General features: G+C 51.8%; 3 protein-coding genes across 3 annotated transcripts; all 3 read right to left on the bottom strand.

The window, feature by feature from the left end:
- Positions 1-3,078: 3,078 nt before the first annotated feature.
- DICSQDRAFT_172333 (uncharacterized protein) lies at positions 3,079-5,166 on the bottom strand (the record flags this gene model as incomplete). The annotated part of the gene is made up of 18 exons (XM_007368070.1): positions 3,079-3,298; positions 3,352-3,376; positions 3,433-3,490; positions 3,545-3,572; positions 3,808-3,908; positions 3,972-4,011; positions 4,068-4,083; positions 4,156-4,167; positions 4,222-4,246; positions 4,299-4,333; positions 4,394-4,419; positions 4,478-4,503; positions 4,561-4,578; positions 4,631-4,697; positions 4,749-4,790; positions 4,855-4,868; positions 4,934-5,012; positions 5,066-5,166. The coding sequence occupies 18 exons, from the start codon at positions 5,164-5,166 to the stop codon at positions 3,079-3,081; spliced, it is 933 nt and encodes a 310-aa protein (XP_007368132.1).
- Positions 5,167-6,699: 1,533 nt separating this feature from the next.
- Positions 6,700-9,022, bottom strand: DICSQDRAFT_182119 (uncharacterized protein). The gene is made up of 21 exons (XM_007368069.1): positions 8,885-9,022; positions 8,738-8,816; positions 8,643-8,656; positions 8,550-8,591; positions 8,441-8,497; positions 8,373-8,382; positions 8,299-8,316; positions 8,213-8,238; positions 8,125-8,150; positions 8,035-8,069; positions 7,960-7,984; positions 7,889-7,900; positions 7,816-7,831; positions 7,723-7,762; positions 7,563-7,663; positions 7,465-7,511; positions 7,392-7,404; positions 7,309-7,336; positions 7,199-7,256; positions 7,120-7,144; positions 6,700-7,059 (listed from the first exon to the last, which is right to left on the bottom strand). Exons 1-21 carry the CDS (start codon positions 8,974-8,976, stop codon positions 6,825-6,827), a joined length of 999 nt encoding a protein of 332 aa, XP_007368131.1. The 5' UTR covers positions 8,977-9,022; the 3' UTR covers positions 6,700-6,824.
- A 3,997-nt stretch (positions 9,023-13,019) lies between these two features.
- Positions 13,020-14,834, bottom strand: DICSQDRAFT_182118 (alcohol dehydrogenase). Its single transcript, XM_007368068.1, has 10 exons — positions 14,755-14,834; positions 14,528-14,691; positions 14,447-14,469; positions 14,310-14,392; positions 14,136-14,249; positions 14,012-14,089; positions 13,938-13,950; positions 13,717-13,878; positions 13,590-13,662; positions 13,020-13,541 (listed from the first exon to the last, which is right to left on the bottom strand). The coding sequence occupies exons 1-10, from the start codon at positions 14,801-14,803 to the stop codon at positions 13,254-13,256; spliced, it is 1,047 nt and encodes a 348-aa protein (XP_007368130.1). The 5' UTR covers positions 14,804-14,834; the 3' UTR covers positions 13,020-13,253.
- Positions 14,835-15,109: the final 275 nt, after the last annotated feature.

Genomic DNA, 15,109 nt, shown 5'->3' with positions numbered 1-15,109 from the left:
GACTTGCATGGTGGTGCGACAAGGTTGCGTGTTATGAGGATCTGATGCCGATGTATGTTGAGAGTCAAAATATAATCATTGCTTATCTCGCTCTCGCTGGGGACGTTTGCGTGCCTCTGAATGGAGGCAAGGCGAAGAAGCGAATAATAACATACAATTTTCCGAGATGCCGCCGGAGACAAGATGAAATCAGGAGAGCCATCGAGGACAAGTATTTAGAGACAAACATAGCACAGAACGGTGGAGGAGCATGATGCATCCTTGGCTGCATGGTATGTCCAACCGTTCTGATCCACTGGCCAGCAATGAAGTATATACATAAAAGAAATTTCGTAGCACTGCGGCTGCAGTTCACTTGGCGTACTGTTGCGAGTCATCGACCACTAGCGTGTCTCGTGACACTGCCCCGTGTGAGAGTCCGTCGTCTTTGATTTCAAGGATTTTGCCGAAATCCGTTTCCGTTTCTCTAGCTCCAGGTACTCGGGTGCTCCGTCCTCCACCCAGGCGGCTACTCATCATATGCTTCGAGACGCTCACTTGCGCAATAGCTGGAGGAGGCAACACCCGGTGCGGCGTAACGGTAGCCCCAAAGACGGCGCTCGAACCGTAGGGGTTGCCATCGGAAGCCTGGACCAAACATCTCTTGGACAGAGAATCTCTCGTATTAAGCCTATGACGTGTATGTGAATTGAGAATGTCGCGTGACGAATAGTAGTGTCAAGCTTACGCTACGAGAAGGGTATTGGCATACACTTCTTGAATATCATCAGCATTCCTACCGCGAATATGCAGATAGTCTGAACATACATTTCGTGACAATGATGGAGAATGCAATGTAGATCATGTTTTTTGGAAGCAGAACCACCTATGATGACGTCAAATCTAGTCTAGGCGAGTTATGATTGTGGCAGAACTCACGGAGAGGAAGGCCAATGCATTAAATATACTAGAACACGGTACGCCTTCAGTTGACTAAGCTAGTGCAGTGTCAAGTACTCACGTCGTCAAAAGCCCTTGCGTATGGACCACTTAGTTGAAAGGCAAGTAGACAGTGTTGGGCTGCTTACCAGTACTTATTGCATATAGAATCAAAATATCAAGTATAGAGTCTGTTCTCTTGATACCAGTCCGACTCCGGTGCAAGGTGATGATGAGCACTGTAGTCAGAAGGGTGTCTGCAGTGATTGCTTGAGCAGAGCCAACGGAGATGAGCCACTATTACGTCGATGAACCATCATCAGAACTAAGCAAGAGGTGACAAGACCAGAATGAGGGGTCAATCACCTCGAGATGTTCGAACTCTTGGAATGTCGGTATCATGAAGCTATCATGCCGTGTCCAACTTTCTCTCAGATAAACATGCAAATTAACTACGTACGTTTCAATAGTGGCGGCGGAAAAGAACGCTGGGAGACCAGTTATATTCCGTGGCACAATATATGGGAAGCAGACTTCGAAGCCCACCTAGTTCACCGACAAGAAGAAACATCTGTATGAACGTGATTAGCTGGGTTCGGATTTATACAGGTGCATTTGAGCGCACAGCAACGAGAACAAGTAGCCGGAATCTAGGACCCACTAAGTGTACGCCAGGTGATCAGATATTGTGTAGATTTATGTAGGGGAAGTACTGTACCGAGATATACCCTCCAGGCGAAGAAGCTTCCCCGCGATTTCAGCAATGTCGATGACCGTTCTTCATTCAGCCCATGTCTCACCTTTGCGAGATAATAATAATGATGCCCTATCGACGGAGAGGGTGTCACTCCATGGGACCGCAGGCATGATGACAGAACAAATGCACTCACCGACAATATCAGAACAATCTGTTTGTACACGTAAGTGTGTGTGTATCATATGATTTAGCGGAGTCACAGGCCCACCTTGATAGACCTATAGATGTGTCAGAAGCGAATGAGAGACAGGGACATCGTGCACTTTCCAGCTTCCAAATAAGAGTTCTGAAGGGTTGAAGTAATTGGTCACAAGGTACCAGTAGCTTCAAGATATGAGATTCCCTCGTGAAACTGGGCGTGATGATGCACATACCAAACGTGGCAGCAAAATGCCATGTGTACCGTCTCCAGCATACTACAGTCATTTTGCTCGAAAGACCATCCTGATGAAAAGAGCAGATAAATCTACTCACATTGTACTGTATACCTACCCGAGCGTCCATCAGTCTCAGAAAAATCCGAGGTGAGCATGATCAACTTACCGTACACCTCACCCATAGCCTGTCAGTAGCATACGTGAGGAGATATCGATATAACTGATGCAGCGTCATCCCGTATAGTCTGATGGCACATACAGATCATGTATGCAACTAAGGTATCGCTCGCTGAACGACTCACATGAGGCTCATGAATGTCCCGATGAGCACTGCCCCGAACGTGTTGTCCAGAGGTGGGAGTTTTGGAAGCAGAGCTAGAGATTCAGTCACATTAGCTGCACGGGAGGGAATGCGAGACATTGCCTCCTATTCGCAGCTGTCAGGGCCCTCAAATGCAATGGGGAGATGGGTAGGGGGGGAAGGGTCTATGCGCAAAAGCCCTCCTCAGTTTGATAGTTGTCCGGGATTCTATCTGAGACCCGTGCTTCCCAGCATCACGGCGGCGTATGATGCGCTGAGGACCACTCAGCGCTATTCGTCCTCGGCACGGCGAAGGAGACTTCAGCCAGTGCTTTGTAGGCGCATGCTTGGGTATAGGATCTCGACCATCGTGACCAGGTCTTCGGAATAGAGCGCTATATACTTGTCCAAAATTAGAAGTGAACATCCCGAGACTTCTTCAGTGAGATGTCAGAACCAGGGTTAGACGGCGCGCATCACGGCGCGTTTCTCGATGGGCGGGTGTTCATGATCACAATCTGACCTGACTCCTCTCACTACAGCCACGAGAAGCATGTTAGAATTTGACTTTTTGGAGCATTCAGTGATTGACGCTTGGGACTGAGAATCCAGTTCTGAGCGCGATTGGCAAGTGCCGAAGCTGGCGATTGTTCTCGAGAACATGACATCTCATGCGCCCAATACATGACTGGCTCAAACCTCTGGTGTCCACACGATGATTTCAGTCAAACAGTCGTACTCCCCGTGCCCCCATCTTTCTGGTCCTCTGCCTGTGCCGGGATTCTCCAATGTACGTCAATGGCATCTCCCTGCGATAAAGCCGTACGGAAGTGCTCCATCCGAATAGGTAGCCTCTGTGACGATTGCAGTTGGGTGCTCAAGCCGAACGTGCCAAGAGCTTCTGTGTCCCGTTTGGAATCTGCAAGGGAGCTTCGCGAGTTGACTCTGTACGGGACGGGTGAGTCTGAATGTGCGCAAAGACATGTCGTAAAACATACACAGCTAGTACGGCGTTCACATAAGCTACCGTCCTCAATCAGCACTGTGTGGGAATACTCAGACGATGTCTCGATGCATACACTTGGTAGCGAGCATGTTCGCTGCAATATAGATCATATTGCCCGGTTGAGCGACTCCCTGTAACGCAGCCTATTATATCGCGAACAGATCCCAGATCTCTGACATGCTCACAAAGACGAGAGACAACAGGCTCAGCGCGCTGTTGATTGATTGTTAGTAATTCCTGCTTTATCGCTGTAGTATGCAATACAAGCCACCTCGTCAGTAATCCTGTCAATGCCCCATGATTAAGCCTGACGCATCCGACGTGGAGACCTTCACAAGGTGACGCACCGGTATTGATTGTGTACACGACCAGAATGCTCAAAGCAGAATTCGTCCTGAGAGGTATGTCATCATGTGAATTGTATTCGCTATCACAGCTCCGGACGCACCCGTGGAAAGCGGAGCGACTGCGCGTCAAGAAGATTGTCAAGGCGACAGTGAGGAGTATATCTGTCGCAAGCGAGCAACCGAAGCCTCCAGACATCAACCACTGCAGGCATATTAATGAGTTTGATATCCGTCCGGGTCCGAATCGGACGACTGCATAACACACCGTAAAGCGCTCGAAATTTGCGAAAGTCTTCTGATGGAAGCTATGGAGGGCAATTGCTCAGCATAACACGGATATTCGAAAGTCTTCAAGACTCACATTTCAAAGCTCGCAGCTAGTCAGATAAGGTTTCCGGTGCTCAGCTCGTCTACGCTAGCGTAGGGATATGGGTTAGAAGACCACTGACCGACCGCAAAACCTGGAAGCCCGCTTCGTCAATGTTGCAACAGCATAGGAGATATGTATGCCTTACCAGTAGTGCCGATCATGATCAGTCCCTGGTTAGTACGTCAGTACCCGGAAGTTATTTGGGTGCTATTCAGTCCTTACTAAGGGAATGACAAGCAAAGCATATCCTTGTCCCACTGCCCATCCATACTCAGTTTCGGCGGAGCGAGTGGTGTGTAGTCCTTAAATGTACTTACAAAGGTACACTCTTCGGACATAGAATCTGAGCATGCACCGGATAGGGTCAGCCCACGAAATGGCTCCATCATGCGGAAGCGTACGATTGAGCTAGCAGGACAGTTGCGCCCTGGATAATGCAACTATGAGATGTGAAGAACATTGGTCTCAAAGAAGCACCACCTACCGTTAGCGGAGCCAACGACTATGGGAAGGGTACTCAGCAAGCCACCTCAGTAAGCGGAGGAGGTACCAACCCTGATAGACCAGATGCCTGAGAATAGGGCCAGGGGGTTGAAGTAATTGGTCACGAGATAGAAGTATCTTGTGCGTCTGTCAATCACCCCGAAGCATCTACAGGTTTCGAACACGTACGATGCATGCATGCAAGCGACAGAGTGCGTCGTGTCCAGGACACTAAGCAAGGCTCCGGGTCAGCCCAGACCCAGCCAAGAATTAGGAGAGAGTCCGAGAGACTAACGCGAGGCCAAAAACCTGTAAACTGATGTTTAGACCCAGCTGCTGTCTAGCGTCATCCTTGAGCGATTCTGACGACGTACCGTGATCTTCAGAAGTAGGGTGTCTCCGACATATATGCGGAAGTAGCGGAAGGTCTGGTGGAGAGATAACCCATACATCCTGAACAGAACCATCAGTTTTGAGTCTGCTCTTAGCTCAAACCAAGTACGTACATGAGCCCAATGAACGTCCCGATCAGTACAGCCCCGAACGTGTTATCCAGAGTGGGTACTTGTGGAAACAGCGAGACTATAGCAGTACCATTGGTCACCATTGTTTTGAAGAGGCACAACGCGAGGACAGAGAGTAAGGGGCATTGGCGCGTCAATAGGCCGGAGAAAGGGCAGCTCATCTGCGATGCCACGCACAAAGACGCCACCGATCTTGACAATCTGTTCTCAGCAAGCGAGTATCTTGGAAGAGAAGAGGTCCCTGTCGAACTGAAGTATTGTAGTGGACCATCTAACAAAGAAGGAAGAATATCATCTAGATGGCAGATGTGAGCGCTCTTCTTCGCAGGGTGCGGTGTGAGATCATTCTCAGCGGTGTCTGTGAAATAGCATCTTGGCCATAGCTACCAGTGTTTTGAGAAGCACGCTCAAGAAATGCGCCCGTTGACCGCATATCCGCAGAGGGCATGGTATCGTAGTGACCCGCGGATCTATTCTGGTGTGGGACACAGCGCCGGGACAGAAGCCCCCGCTCGAGGAATCACGCAGATGATGCTCAAATTGTCCACAGAACGACAGGCCATCGTGAGACCATGATATGGCCATGAAACCATTTGATGATGACTATACACCAGCACGGTTCATGGACAGGCCTGGAGAAGATCCGCCAGATTGGAGAGGAGATCATCTTCGAGCTCAAGCTCGAGTGGTCGGAGGACCGAGTGTGCTGAAGCGCGAGGAACAGCGAAGGAGATAGTAACACGCAGACAGCTGGCGGGAATTAAGAGCGCCCAGAAAGACCGAAGAGCTGATCTTCTCTCATCATCACGCCCAAGTTCTGCAGAAGAGCGGCGTCGGTGAAAGGTGAAACCGGGTGCGTGGGAGTGGCATGGCAGCATCGAGATTCATGCGTCTCTGCACCAGGGCGCAATAGGTTCAAGCCCCACATTGGCAGAATGATACGAGCAGACCTCTCAACGTATCGCCGGTACATGGTTCGAGAAAGGTCCTTAGCAGTGAAGAGAAACGTGGAGATGAGGTAGCCTTCGAATGCGCTTACTTACTATCGCATTGCATCAATCAAAATCGGATTCCTCGATTTGGTACAATAGACGCCGGCCAATGCCGCCTGTGAACGCACGGACTGCCATTACATCTCATCCAGGATCTTTTTGTTCGAGTCGAGATGAAGGTCTTTCTTAGACTTGTATGAGACACAGAGCACCTTTGATGCGGAGCATACGGCATAGTCTGGTGCTATGTCCGCCCAGACTCAGTGAGCGCGCAATGATCACTGCTGGCAGTCCGAGCGTACCGAGGCTCAAGCCTCTATTACATGGAGAAACGTAACTACCGCAGCAAAGTCAGTCAATGAGACTGAGACTCATAGAATTGATGAAGGATACACTGTCTGAATAGAAAGTCACCATATCCGCACGGCGAACCAAGATAGCAACTGGGACTCATTGCTGGCGTCACGTACGCTCAGGTGCAATGAGCGCAAGGAAAGGAGTCTCCATCGCAGACTGTTATCTACCATGGAGGCTACTAAAGATTAGAAGCCGATATCCACACAGGGCATCAGTTCCGCGATCATGCCCTCCGCCTCATGAACGCGCAGACAAATGAGGAACATCCCGTAACCTCTTCGAAACTTCTCTAATTAGTACTATCATACAGTCCAATATCTAACAAACGTTCAGCCAGAGGCCTGCTCTCGAAGATTACACGTCGAAAGACTAACGCTACAGCCACCGAGAATTTACACCACGTCTCCGTCTCGCTTCGATTCAACCCCATGATTTTTCATCGGCACGTCATCCTCAGGGGGATTGTCCCAATGGACGTCAATGACGTCCCTCTGCACAGCCGACGCACGGAAGGTGTCCATCCGCGCCGGAATACGCTGAGATACTTGCTGCTGCGCAGTCAAGCCGAAGGTGCCGAAGCCACCAGTCTCCCGTGTTGACTCCGCGACTCCGCGACGGGAGTTGACACTGCGCAGAAGGGGAATGAATCAAGCTCCTCTGCCTTATGAGCATGTGAAAATTACGTACACAGCGAGCACGGCGTTGACATAGGCTAAGGGCAAATATCAGCGCCGCTGTTGAAAGTGCGAAGTAGGGAGGTGCTCACATTTTGTGGCGAGCATGTTAACCGCGATCCAGATCATGTGTTCCGGTTGCGATAGACCCTAGCAGTATATTCATATCGCCTCAAGAAAACAAGGACTTTGTGCGACTCACGAACGCTAGCGATGCGAGGCTGAGGGCGCTGAGAGGAAGCCATATCAACTCCAGATCGTTCCGCGAGTACATCAGGTATCTACCTCGTGAGAAGCCCTAGACCAGCCGCCGTATGAAACCTGCATCAATCGTAAACTGCTAACTTAACGAGCTCACCTGTGTTGATTGTATATACCACCAGAACGCTAAGCATCGAGTTCGTCCTGGAGACGACTGAGCTTCCATCCAACAGCTGAGCACGTTCGTGTACTTACTTTTTAAACGCAGTGCGGCTCCGCATAAGAAAGGCAATCAGAGTCACGGTAAGCACTACATCGGTGGCCAGCGAGCACGCGAACCCGCCGGACATGAGCCACTGCGGATGCGATCCTTCAGTATCGTTACACAACCCGGGGGCGTCTTTCAGCGTCGTACGGTGTAATGCTCAAATTTGGCGAACGTCGCTTGTGCAAAGCTACAGCGTTGTTCGTCAGACGGCACATGGGCACCATTAGAAGAAAGACTGACATTTCGTAACTAGCAGCTGCACAGAACGCGGTGAGATAAATATCTGAACAATTGAGAGGATGGCAACACTGACCGATCGTGAAACCTATTGCGCAGCTCTCATAAATGGCTGACCAGCAGTCATGCTTCGGCGGCAGCACTCACCGACAGAGCCAAGCATGAACAGTATCTATATGAGGGTCAGAAGGCTGAGTACGGACACAGACAAGGATAACATACGATAGGGATCACGACAAAAGCGTAGCCAGAACCAACTACGACGGAGCACCGTGAGCTTCGTGTATGCGCACCGAAACTAGTTGGACGCACGACGATAGATCCTACGAGCGTAGAAGCTATCGAGACAAAACTTAGCAAAGAGATCCTGATCAAGGCATGCATGACTCAGAAGACATACGACTGAGCGACGAGCACGGTGACTCCCTGCACAGATAGCAAAAAATATCACCTCCAGCCCCAAGCGCGAGATCCTACACCACTTACAGTGACCGGGGCCAAGATCTGATGGTAAAGGGGAGCATCAGAGTAGCATTCAATCTAGACATCTGCTAACTCACTCGAACGGACCTGCGGTAATGCAGTCAGACCTTGTTACGGAAACAATCTGACAATGGGGACAACATACCATACCCCGACGAGCAGGACTTGCGGCCTAAAATAGTTGTTTACAAGATAATGATAGCTACCTTGGCCGTCAGACAGCGAGAGCAAGTGTATGTGGAAGCCGGGCTCACGATGCGTGCATACAAGCGATAGAATGGAAGGTGTCCAGTATGCTGTGTCATACGAGTCAGCTATTGCAATGAAAGCGCTCCTTGATCACGTACGAGAGACAGAGGACCTGAGAGGAGTCATATATAGAATGCGAGCGAGGCGTTGTCAGCTGGATCCAAGCAGGGCTATACGACGATGTCTGGCTTACCGTGCCCTTGAGAATCAACGTGTCTCCGGCGTAGGCGTGGAAATATCGGAACATCTGGCCCAAAGATAGACCATACATCCTAGATCAGATGTTTGCGTGTCACAGGTCAGCTAACGGAAGTTTTGCGAAGCAGTCGTACCAACTCACGTTAGACCAATGAAGGTTCCGATGAGAATAGCCCCGAACGAGTTGTCCAGCGCAGGCACCGCTGGGGCCGTGGCGGTGACGTTTGCGGACATATTCTGTCCACTCTTGCAAGGACCAGATAGTACCCGAGCGACAGCGAGAAGGAAGTGAGACCGACTCGGAGATGCATGCGAGCGGTTGTGGGGATAAATACCGTCAAGTATCCGATGAGCGGATTCCCACGCCGTCATTCTCGAATCCCGTCGCTAGCATGTAGACATGATGGGATGTCGTGGCTGTTCTCACCGCGGGACGAGGTCCCTGGACGCCCCGATTGAGGTGCCCCTGGCGCATGGCACGCTCTTTGAGGATGCTTACTCATCCTCCCCAATTTTCCAAGACGGAGGCTTCCCGAGTCGGATTGAGACGCTGGTTCGTGGCTCAGGAACATCGCCACTGATAGCTTTCGAAGGACTACGACAGACAGAACTGTCATTGTTAGTATAGTCGTCATGTATGAATTGCGACTCCCATTGTTCAGATGGTTCATATACATGGATTTGTGCGGTCTCGAACGAGGCCTGGACTCCCGGCGCGCTTACTCACAGCGGGAGGATGCTGGTCAACGGCGAGAAGGCCTCCCGAGAACCGGTACGTCCGCACGGTAACAACGATGTATGGAGACTGTATGAGCGCTGAGACATAGGAACACTTCGAGCGACAAAAGACCCGGAGTACTCATCCTCTGATGTCGGTGCTCGGGAGGCGCGCTACACCAACGCGGTACTTCGCCCGAGGCGAAGCCTGCCATGTAGTTACATACATATATGAGCTGAGATTTACGCTGGAGAATCTCGAACATCTGAAAATCTGCATGGTGTGATTTTTATCGACTCCAAATCATGAAAGAGCGGCCGCCATCGAATTTCGGCAAAGGAGGTGTGCCCCCCCCGGATCTGTGGCGGCGGCAACCCCAAAATTCCTTTTTCCGTCTCGCCCTCACAGTACTCTTGGCGCTTATACCGATGGGGTGCCTGCCTGTATATACGGCCACTAGCATCTTGTAGTAAACTCGCTCACGCGACCATCCGATCATCTTGGAAGGCGGAAACGGCACGAAAATGTTCCAGGTCGCCAGAAGGGAGTGGGTGTACTTACGATCCCTCGATCAATCATCGATGTGGCAGCGGGGACCGCCAAGATGACAGCCGTCAGAACATGGCAGGCTCGATCGACGTTCTTAAGCGTCTCAATATCCCTTGCCGCAGCCACAAGATCATCTCTCTGCATACCTCATGACCCGACGTTCGTTCATCCGTAACAACGATGACGCATTTCCCCAAATCTTCCTCGCTTTAGACGTGGAGGAGACCTTGGCCCGCTTTGTCTGATCCACGCACGATACATTCCTTGTACTTTATCTCCCCGAGAGCGATCTGTCCAGGCACTGTCGTGTTCGAGACGTCGCGATACTGCGAAGCTAAGCTTCCGACGACCGTGAGACACTGAATGCGCAGCTCCTGCATAGTAAGTTGACTGAGGTTCTGAACAGGATAGATATTGGTGGTGAGGAGGAGTCCTCATCGACGGACTCCCGTTGCACGATATTTTTCAATGATGACCTCGGCCCCCGGTTAGCCGACTCACCAGGTTGCACATGTTCTATTATTAGCAGCTGGCTTTGAATAACACGCTGCAGCGTCCCGCTCGCACACGGGAGGGGGAGGCGACGCCCTGCGAAGGTAAGGCAACATGTTCATTTATGTTCAGTTGGGCACTCAGGGGGTACTTCGGCCCATCACGGTAAACGAGAAGGGCGGAGGAAAGGAAGTGAGACGAGACACCCAAGAGCACTAAGAACAGGTAGACACACGCGTCCACGAGGGAATCCAGCCGATAGGAAGAAGCGTTAAAAAGAGCAGAACGCGTTCCGTAGAACGGCTCAACAAGCACGTGCCGACATACAGTTAAGTGCGCTGAGGTGCATAGACTGACTCTGCACAGCACGTGTGAGCGGAGATCCGCCCCGAAGAGAGGACTTCACCAAACCTTTTCCCAAAGAGGCGGGCTGAGGGGCGTGTGCAGACCGCAGGGGAAAAAGCGGAAGTAGCTGTGAGCTGCGGCGCCGGATTGAACTTAAGCTCAGCGTCGTAGGGCAAAGGGGCCGTCGACGACGTTGCGAGCGAGAAAATTGCCTTCCGCGAAGCTGGATGTAATGTGTATGAAAGGGCAGACTGCATGAACGGAAGGCCGAAGGCGCCATAGCAGGAGACGAGTTGCAATTGTGGGTCAACAGGAGCACCAGAACGAGCGTCGCAAAAAAGGAAAGCAGCTTGGGGGACAGAAAAGCTGTATGGATAGAACTACGCCTTTCAGCGTCGGCAGAGAGGTCGTGGGGTGACATAGCGAACAACCTACGCGACCGAGAAAAGCCGTGCGGGGATGGGCAGTCACAGCCGCGCGTCCTTGCGGTGAATGAGAAAGCGGTAGCATGGAGTATAAAGAAAGTCGAAATAGACAGAGACAGACGGAAAACATACAAAACTTGTCCCACAAGAATCAAAGGATGTGACCATACGATCGGGGTGGTGGATGAGGGCAAGTGGTTTCCAAAGGCATATGTAGCCTGAGAGTAGCAGGGAACGACCAGGTGTGCTCACCGGCGGTAGCCGAGCGTGGGCAGCAGAAATGAGACACGTGATGGTGCGTCCGCGGATCAGGCCTATCGACGGACCTTGCCGCGGAGTCATACGCCTCCACGGGTGATATATTGATAGACGAATACATCCCGCTATCTGGCAAGGTCTTTCTCCGACGGTGCCTTTCGCTCTCTCACTTATGTGGAGGCGAGCGAAAACAGATCAATCCCACGGTTCAGAAGTTCGTCGCTGTGCCTCGCTTGACGGCCTATTGCGCGCTCTTCGAGTTAGCTTTCTTTCTCGCGTGGACTGACGACTATCTCGGGCATGTGCTCGAAACGCCCTAGACTGCCCCTGTGTCTGTAAAATCTCGACTTCGGCTCGAGAGTCGACAACAGCAATGCAACGGGACCTCCCGCCTAAGCAGGCGACGTCGTTGTAAATGACTGGACCGTGCTGTCTACTCAACTGCCTTCAGCGATGCTCACGAAGCCGCAACCCTCGTGTGATATTGATACTGTACACAAGCTTCCAGTGTACTACTGCGTCTACGTTGTCGGATGGCCCAGTCTCGGTCGTGCGGCAACTCTCGCTTCTACGAGCCCCTCGTTCGTAAGTGCGCCTAGCTTTGAGGCATGTGGCGTATTCGAAACGCTCATCGGCTTGCCCCTACCGCCGTGCTAGCTGGCTGGATGCGACAGGTCTTCAAACATAAGCGTGACTAGGCGTTCCGCATCACCATACAACGTAGAGTCTTCGCTGATGTCATTACACCCGGCGGTGATCTGGAGAAGCTTTTCCCTCTGATCCTCGTCAGTCCCATATTCCTCCCGAGGTCCTAGAGCTGAGTCAGTTCCGGACGTATGCTAGACAGAGGCGATTATTTGGGCAGCAGCTTAGCCTTCAACCGCCGATGCTGGACCAGGCCTCAGCGAGAAGAGATTGACGATATGTGTTACGACTTGCTGTAATACCCCCGTCTTATGACATCCGCAGCCGTGGAAACGCTTGGGGATCCGGGATGGGACTGTGCGCATTAGTGAGTGGGCTCCTGTACTATAGATGGTGGGAGCGTCTCGTCTTACAGAATGTCTTTGTGTAATTAGCTGGACCGCTCGGTATGGTATGTACCCTTGGTCTCATGTTGATCAGAAATACAGCTCACCGATGCCTTCAAGGCTACTAGTACTGCGAACATTCATCCTGGGACAGGCACTCGTAGCATGACAGTGACAACGAGCCTTGCTCGCTCCGTATGCAACAGTGCGACTTACTGTCACCGCGCCATCCACTCCTGGTCGTCCTCTCCTGCACCACAAGCACCCCTTGCACCGGCATTGGGGCTCACGTTGCCACCGTCCGAAACCCCGCTTGCATGCGCACCAGCACCCTTACCCTCACGCCTTTACCATAGTCCATCAACTTCTGGGATGGGCAACCTCGCGCAGCTCTTTGCTAGTCCCACGCATACCGTGATCCCCTCGAATTCAAGACGATGGGAGGGTTGCCTGTATATAGCGACTAGCATCTCGGCAGTGATATCGCACACCCGAGCATCACGTTCCCTGGGTCCTAAAGTCTCAAGGTCACCAGAAAGAGGGCGTGCTCGTGGAATGTGTATACGATCCTTCGATCAATCATCAATGTGGCAGCGAGAACCGTTGAGATGACAGCATGTACCAAACGACCCGATATCTCCAAAGGCCGCCCCTTCGCAAGCTATTCTCTTTGCATACCTCGACACTGCGCGATCATTCATCCGCGACGATGATGACGCACTTCCCGAAATTCTTCCCGGTTAAGACGTCGAGGAGACCTTGGCCCGCCAAGTTTAATCCACGGAGGACATACTCCTTGTACTTTAGTTCTCCGCGAGCGATCTGTCCAGGCACTGTTGCGTAGAACTCCTCGCGGTACTTCGTAGCTAGACTTCCGGCGACGTTGAAGCCGTGAATGTGCAGCTCCTTCACAGTGATCTTGGTGAGGTTCTTCACGGGGTACACTTCGGTCGCGTTATACGTAGACGCCGAGCCGCATTGCTACGGAGGAAAGATGAGTCAGGCTCGCAGAGGCCATGAGTCGCTTACAAGGAAGCGCGCGCCGGTTGCGGCGTATTCGATGGCCGCCTCAAAGGTCTCCCCACCGACGTTGTCCCAGAATCTAGTTATCTCAAATCAACGACCGGTAATAGCCGTCTGAGTTCGATATACCCACATGTTGATGGGACCTTCCTTCTGGAGGACTGTGGCAGTCTTAGTGGTCTTGTAGTTGAAGGCCACATCGGCGCCGATGGACTTCATGTACGCGACCTTCTCGTCGGATCCGGCCGATGCGATGACCTTGAGGCCCGCGGCTTTGGCAAATTGGATGACGGTACTGCACCACAATACGGCAATGAGTAATTGAAGCTGAGTAAACAGAGTACGGCGACTTACGCTCCGATCGGACCTAGCACATAAGAAACAGGTGGTTCCAGTACGACTACATGATACGATCCAGAAATTCATACCGGCGCCGGTAGTGACAAATGCGACTTCGCCATTCTTGGGCGATGCGTACTCCTTCCAGCCGTAGTATGCGGTCTGGCCTGGATAGACATGTTAGATAGGTTCACCGTGGCGTATTGTACATACCAGGCATTCCAGCCACGCCTACATAAGCCGACAATGGGAGGTTCTCCTTATTCTCCAGGACACGCGAGATGCCGTTGGCGGGAAGTCCAGGCCAGATTACATACTCCTGAAAATCTGCCAGAGTGGAAGCAGAGAATGAGTGAAACTGAATTTGGAAGCCGGGGATGAACTCACCGTAGAGTCCATAGACGAGATCGCCTTTCTTCAAGGCCGAGTTCTCCGTGCGGAGGACGACTCCCACACCGTAACCCTCGATTCTATGGTCAAGGGTTCAGCAAATGGAGCAGGGCGATAGCAGATGGAGTACACACGGCTCGCCTTTCTTGAAGGACCACTGGATGTGGTGTATCTGATAAGTCTCTTTAGAAGTGGCGAGGGCAGCAATACCTTACACTGAATGCAGCCTCGGGATCCGGCATATCCATGCGGTTCCGAAGGAATGGATCGATAGACAACACGAGGACCTTGATGAGGGTTCCGCCATTGAGAGGGACGTTCCAGAGGTCTATGGCGTTGGTGGCGTCATAACTGAGGGTCTTGTCAAGAACTGGATAGCCTAACGGAAATCACGTTGTGATGCAGCGAGGTTCCCAGGTTTTAACCTAAGCGATAGACGTACCGGTAGGGTACTCGTTGAAAACATAGCGTCCATTAGTGACTGGGGCCATGGTGCTGAGGTCGATAGTGGTGGTGAGGGTCAGTCAGGCGAAAGAGCCGACGCCGGAAGCACAATACTTCAAGATTTGACTTACTAGAGCGCCGTGCGGAGCCGAAGTCCGGAATTTGGCAGCTGTTTTCATGGCGATGGGCCCGTATGTGACTCTTTGCACACGCAGTCGGTCCTCAAAGCCGGACGTTCTATGTAACTCCGAGCCAGAGCGGAGCACGGCTATGACGGTACATCACGACGGGCATTGGCCAATGCCCCGGACCCAAACCGGGACAGAGAAATGGACCGGGAATGTACGCCTTTC

Source organism: Dichomitus squalens, assembly GCF_000275845.1.
Source record: "Dichomitus squalens LYAD-421 SS1 unplaced genomic scaffold DICSQscaffold_31, whole genome shotgun sequence".
Taxonomy (NCBI): domain Eukaryota; kingdom Fungi; phylum Basidiomycota; class Agaricomycetes; order Polyporales; family Polyporaceae; genus Dichomitus; species Dichomitus squalens.
This window is presented reverse-complemented; position numbering and strand designations above follow the sequence as displayed.

Bases quoted from the DNA above. Each gene is read 5' to 3' on its own strand.
- DICSQDRAFT_182119 (XM_007368069.1), bottom strand. From the start codon at position 8,976: ATGTCCGCAAACGTCACCGCCACGGCCCCAGCGGTGCCTGCGCTGGAC. The intron at 8,070-8,124 runs GTGCGTCCAACT...GCTCCGTCGTAG, and splicing joins CGCTCGTAGGATCTATCGTC to TTGGTTCTGGCTACGCTTTT. The intron at 7,257-7,308 runs GTGAGTCGCACA...ATATACTGCTAG, and splicing joins GCCTCGCATCGCTAGCGTTC to GGTCTATCGCAACCGGAACA.
- DICSQDRAFT_182118 (XM_007368068.1), bottom strand. From the start codon at position 14,803: ATGGCCCCAGTCACTAATGGACGCTATGTTTTCAACGAGTACCCTACC. The intron at 14,250-14,309 runs GTGAGTTCATCC...CCACTCTGGCAG, and splicing joins TCTCGTCTATGGACTCTACG to ATTTTCAGGAGTATGTAATC. The intron at 14,090-14,135 runs GTATGTACAATA...ATGTCTATCCAG, and splicing joins AGGCGTGGCTGGAATGCCTG to GCCAGACCGCATACTACGGC.